Source organism: Fusarium flagelliforme (genome assembly GCF_020744385.1).
Source record: "Fusarium flagelliforme strain FIESC 12 MPI-CAGE-AA-0113 chromosome Unknown B0J16scaffold_7, whole genome shotgun sequence".
NCBI classification, from domain to species: Eukaryota; Fungi; Ascomycota; class Sordariomycetes; order Hypocreales; family Nectriaceae; genus Fusarium; species Fusarium flagelliforme.
The window spans coordinates 2,777,936-2,783,800 of record NW_025763509.1 but is presented as its reverse complement, the minus strand read 5'-3'; the positions used below and the strand labels follow the sequence as shown (position 1 = coordinate 2,783,800).

At 45.8% G+C, this 5,865-nt stretch overlaps 1 protein-coding gene across 1 annotated transcript; it reads left to right on the top strand.

The window, feature by feature from the left end:
• On the top strand, nt 1-1,988 carry B0J16DRAFT_365008 (fatty acid desaturase). The gene is made up of 4 exons (XM_046129976.1): nt 1-362; nt 425-666; nt 747-1,549; nt 1,593-1,988. Exons 1-4 carry the CDS (start codon nt 193-195, stop codon nt 1,896-1,898), a joined length of 1,521 nt encoding a protein of 506 aa, XP_045979491.1. The 5' UTR covers nt 1-192; the 3' UTR covers nt 1,899-1,988.
• Nucleotides 1,989-5,865: the final 3,877 nt, after the last annotated feature.

The following is a 5,865-nucleotide window of genomic DNA, read 5'->3' as shown; positions in this document are numbered from 1 at the left end:
GTTCGGGGCTCATCCTCTGAAGGGACGACAATTTCTAATCCTTGACTTACGAGGATAATCTGCCCTGAAATGAGCGGCTCGCAAGTTCATATTCTTGACATATATGTCCGTTTCTCGTATGGTTTGTCTCTTCTTGCTTTGGTTGTTATCCCTGTTTGCGCATAGATCTTTCTCCAAGCTACCGTGCAAAATATGACTGTAATGCGCCCTGAGGAGATCTATCAACTGATCGACGACGGCGACGCAATTGTTATTCTCGACAGAAGAGTCTTAAAATTAAACTCATGGCTACAGTATCATCCAGGAGGCGACAAGTGTATCTTACACATGGTTGGTAGAGATGCGAGTGATCAGATTGTTGCGTAAGTTCCTCAACGTGCTCCCGAAAAGATACACAGACTGATGAGAAGTGTCGATTGGTTAGTTTCCATCCTGAAGATGTCAGGATGCAAATTCTACGTTATCAAATTGGCGTTCTTGTCGATAGATGGGACAATATTCTTCCACCGATCCACAGAGGACCAGTTGAGGAGACCGTCGAAATAGATGTCGATGATGGAACCGGTCCAGGCACCCTGAGAAACACTTGCTCTAATTTATTTGATGGCGATCGCTCCAGTCCAACTCTCACTCGTCGGCGAGTGCGAACTGGTTTAATCTCTTCCCGTTCGTCAATCTTCGACACAGGAATCTACTTCTTCTAAGACCTGATGTCAAGAATGACACTAAGCTACCCAAACTTCCAGAACTGACCTCGGAAGGAACCCACTCGACCCTACCCATGGACCAAAATAACCTTGACGGAATAGCCGCTTCATTCCATAACCTCACCACCAAACTGAAATGCCAAGGTCTCTACAATTGCAATTACTGGGCTTATTTCAGTGAAGTTGCCAGAATAACGACCATTTTCGCCATCATGGTCTACTTCCTCCACAAGGGATGGTATGTTACCTCCTCCGTCTTCATGGGCGCTTTCTGGCATCAACTCGTTTTCATTGCACACGACGCAGGCCACAAGGGTATTACGCACAATTACCACATCGACACTCTCATCGGCATGACAGTGGGAAATCACCTTGGTGGCCTATCCATGGGCTGGTGGAAACGCTCCCACAACATCCACCACGTCATCACCAACGACCCTGCTCATGATGAAGGTATCCAACATCTCCCATTCATGGCCGTCTCAACCGAGTTCTTCAAATCGTTATACTCGACCTACCATGATCGAGTCTTGACCTACAACGCATTCGCCCAAACCGTTGTCCCGTATCAGAAATACCTATACTACCCCCTACTCTGCTTCGGTCGCTTCAATCTTTACGTCCTATCACTAGAATTCATCTTCATGGACAAGGGTCCGAAGTCAAACAGATGGCACCGATTTTACGAGCTCTCAGGACAAGTCTTCTTTTGGTTCTGGTTCGGCTACCTCATCATGTGGTGTACCATCCCAACCTGGACCCTAACGCTTTCTCTTCCTCATGATCTCACATATGGTCACCATGCCCCTTCACGTCCAATTCACCCTTTCACACTTCGCTATGTCAACCATCACGCCCGGCCGCAACGAACCCTGGGCCATGCAGCAGCTACGCACAACTATGGATGTCGATTGTCCGGCTTGGTTGGACTGGATGCATGGCGGGTTGCAGTTCCAGGCTATCCATCACCTATTCCCCACGATGCCGAGACATAATCTCAGGAAGGCGAGTGAAGAGGTCAAGGTTTGGTCCAAGGAGACAGGGGTCAAATATGAGGTCTATGGCTTCGTGGAGTGTAACGGTCGGGTGTTAGGGAGATTAGAGGAGGTTGGACGACAAGCGAGGTATTTGCGAGAGTGTCAGGAACAGATACTTGCCGAAGGGGCTTTCTTAAGGGGAAATTGGAAATGATTATGGTCTGCTCATTGGGTCAAACAATGATTTCCTGTTTCTATTATATGACGATTAAGGGGGTTGTTTTGAGCGGTATAGCATATGGAATGAAACAAAAGTAAATACGTACAGGTTTTCTCTTCCCACCAATTTGATATTGGTACATTTATTTCTGTGGCGCTCCCGGCTGGGTCTAGATTTTGATTTTAACTTTGACATTGGCAGGTCATCACTACCTTGCCATCGATTCGTTGGGCGTTGACCCAAGTGCTTACGTCTCCCTGTCTCGGATACGCACAAAGACAGCGGCATGATGGTATTGATTGTGGATTTTATTCTTTTATCAATCTGTCAGGCAGGGCTGGTTTAACTAACCCCCACCCCCCCCCCCCCCCCCCCCCCTCATTTTCTGGATATAAGAATAATATTATGATAAAGGAACGTAGAGCCTATTTATAGCGGCCAATTTAACAACTAACATTTTGCCGTTGTGATGAGGAAGCGTCTAAATTTGCGGGGGAACAAAGTGATCACCAGTATTCCTTATTAAGCGAATTGCCAGTCGTCGCTGGTCATTTCGCCAATGAGACTCCAACGGAGGATCCGAAGATATCAAGCCAATCATTGGGCGCGTACATCTCTCAAAAATCACGATTATCAGGGCCACGTAAACCGCACTCGAAGATAGTACCTGGCAGCCTGGGGTGCAGTCTATCTATCCATCATAATCACCTCCTAATCAAGCTTCGAGACCATATGTTCTGGGCCAAAAGAAATTATTCCAACTCCTCTAAATGCTAACTTGATGCCATCTTCCGTCATAGTTACTTAAAGGCGGCGTAAAAGGCTGGGAAGAACTCGGTCTTAGAAACGTGGGTTATAGGGCATCTGATCAGATGCTCTATTTCTCGCCCCTAAGCCTTCTTAAGCAGGCTAATGCACCCGAAATGAAGGGACTGAAGCAGGTGAGACGAATGAGGCGGCATAAAGAGCGTAATGATCTTATTTGCCTTGTAATATCTCTCAAAGTCGACGGAGTGGTGACTTTCGTGGCCATCGAGGATCAGAAGACAATAGGGACTAGTTGATCGGTTGGTCGTACACCGGTCAAAGTGCTTCAGCCACTCAAGGCCTAGTTCATTATCGGTCCGGCCATTGGGGGATGTTGCGATGGTCCAATCGTCCGGGAGGTTGCTTTCTCGGTACCAGTTAGCGAGGTGATATTGGCCCGCACCAATGATGAATGGCTGGATCGCTTGGCCTTCTGCATTGATCGCCTGAATAACTGTAATCCATTTCTGGTTTCGAGTCTGCACTGATTTCGGCCTTCACGCCTGTCTGTACCTGTAACGACCACTCCGCTAGCAATCATGCCCATATGGAAGCCAATCTCGTCAAAGTTATAGATTTCATCTGATCAGATGCCATACTTGACGATTGTGTTTTCTACGAGCCTAAACTAGGTGCGAATAATGGTCGGATCTTCGCATTTGGCTCTCTGGTAGTCATATTTACGACAAAAAAACGCGGCTTGAGCTCTTTGTGTCGCCTTACGAAGTTTAGGCCCAGCGCTTGCCGACGGGTGGCATGTCGCGGTCGGCGAGCAATCAGTTAGCCATTACTTCAACACAACGCAGTCATGGGGAACACCCTCGTGAATCCAGGTCGAGAATGAACTGAACTATAATATGTTCCTCTATATCAGATAGTTTGCGTAATATCGAGACAGTATCGCATCGAGACTGGATGCCCTTCTGCCAGCGCCATAGTGTACCTATGACCAACCTGATAAATCTTTACAGCGCGTTTAAGACTTAAGTTGGGTTTATTTTGATAGGCTTAAAGTGCAAGAAGGACTCTGACCTTATAGTTTAACTGTAATATGTTTAATGGTTAGGAATTAATTGATCAAATAGAGAGGATGTAGGTTAAGGGGATTTTTAATCCACTCACTTATTTAATCCACTTGCTTATTATTTACGTCAATACTAGTTCAAGGTAATCTATTATAGGATAATACAGCAACAAGAAGGATTTAGAATGTGTAATCTGTAGAGTTAATGTAGAACGATGGGATGATACTGAAACATGAATATTTGTGGCCTATGGGTCTCAATAAACTGCCTAGCATATCTTAGTATTACCAAGTGATGCCTTCTCAGTAAGTCCCAACTAGCCGGAAAATAATTACGGAAACAAAGAAGAAGACAAATACAGCAAAGAGCCGGAGGGAAGAGAGGAAAGGATAACAACAAGGTCAAGAGAGAAAAGAACATTGATTAAGTTATCATTAGAGTAGTGCTACATTCAGACTTAGTAGTCTTGAAAGTACCTTGCGGGGTATCAGAAGATAATCAGGCTAAAACGTACCATTAGACGTCGGCGTGTTTTTAAAGCGCCCGTGTATATACATATAAATTTGTGCCTCATAGGTAACGGGATTGCCACTACTGGTAGCCGGTCGAAAGCAGAACCTTAGTCGCCCTATTCCCCGCAATAATAACTACGTCAACTTGACGCAAATGTGTAGAGTGCATGTGTCATACCTTACGTTGGAAACTTGGTTTCAGGGTCTCCTTGCAATAATATTATCGGCCCAGAATATCATTGAACCGCATCTCTGTTCATCCTTATTTATAATTACTATTATTGAGATTATATCAGAAGGCGAATTACGTCTCTTTTCATCCAAGTGAAATGCGAAAACTCCTACCAAAGTCTCCAGACGAGAACCCATCGCCGCCATCGCCCCCACCGCCAGCCACCGGGAAGCGCAAGCGTGTCCAAGTACTAGTAGCATGCGAGGGTTAGTCTAGGTAACAGAATAAGACTAAGGGTAACTTGCTGACAAGGTTATCTAGCATGTCGAAGGCGTAAAATCAAAGTCCTTCTCACCGAGCTTGTCACAGGGTTAACGTAGCTGACTAAGGCAGTGCGATAACCGACGCCCTACTTGTTCACAATGCACTCGTTCAGTCAGTGAATGTCTCTTCGCTATTTCGGAGGACAAGACCTGGCATGATGCACTGGCGCACCAGCTTCAAGTCGTTTCTGAGGGGGAAAGCTCCCTCAAGGCGATTCTCGATCTGCTGCGCGGGAGCTCGAAAAATGAGTCGATAAACCTCTTGAACCGTATTCGAGAGGCGCAGTCCGTTAATGACTTTATCAAGACATTTTCTGATGCTAGCTTGCTCCTGCCCCATGTTCCACAACGGTCAAGTGAGTTATCATTATATCTTATATCTCAACTTAAAGCTTGATCCCACTTAGTTCGATGCCTAACTATGGCAAATCATAGAAGACCCTCCGAATATACCCAGGCAACTATTGAGAATCCCTTTCTCTCTACGTATGGGGACCCTTTCACCAGGGTGCGCACTCCCTTGCGTCCTCTATTCTTAATATCTTTAAGGCTAACTGGCATTAGAACGGAACCTTTAAGTATTATGGACGGCTTGGTCACCAAATTCCCTGATGGGATATTGCCTATCTCCCAGTGGACTGCCTTGTCCACTGACAACAGATATCTATCTCACATACTATATCTTTTTTTCGCCTGGGATCACACCCTCAGTCACATTATACCCCGAACTGTGTTCTTACAAGATCTCAAAGCGGGCCCAGCGGAACCAGCAAAGTTTTGCTCAAGATTTCTTGTCAATTCTATAATTGCCGTGTCTCATGTATGTTCCGTCTCTTATGCGTCTTTTAGATGATTGACTCGTTTAAGCTAAGTCTATAGATTTTTATATCACAAGGAGCATCATCGCGACAAGCCCGGGATTTACGTTTTAGAGGTCGTATGTTCGCGGACGAGGCCCTACGGATGCTTGAAGATGAACGGCAGCGCCCGTCAATAACCCTGCTGCAGGGGTTGACTGTGCTCTGGATTTACGAGGTTAACAATGGGGAGAAGACGCAAGCCATCTCTTTACTCGAAGAGTTTTATCACTTTCACAGTACTTTAGGAGTCAGCGATCTAGCC

What these genes read in the sequence shown, in the direction of transcription:
- B0J16DRAFT_365008 (XM_046129976.1), top strand. Translation starts at nt 193, where the DNA reads ATGACTGTAATGCGCCCTGAGGAGATCTATCAACTGATCGACGACGGC. An exon ending in AACTGGTTTAATCTCTTCCC is followed by an intron (nt 667 to 746) that starts GTTCGTCAATCT and finishes CCAAACTTCCAG; the next exon opens with AACTGACCTCGGAAGGAACC. An exon ending in ACCCTTTCACACTTCGCTAT is followed by an intron (nt 1,550 to 1,592) that starts GTCAACCATCAC and finishes TGGGCCATGCAG; the next exon opens with CAGCTACGCACAACTATGGA.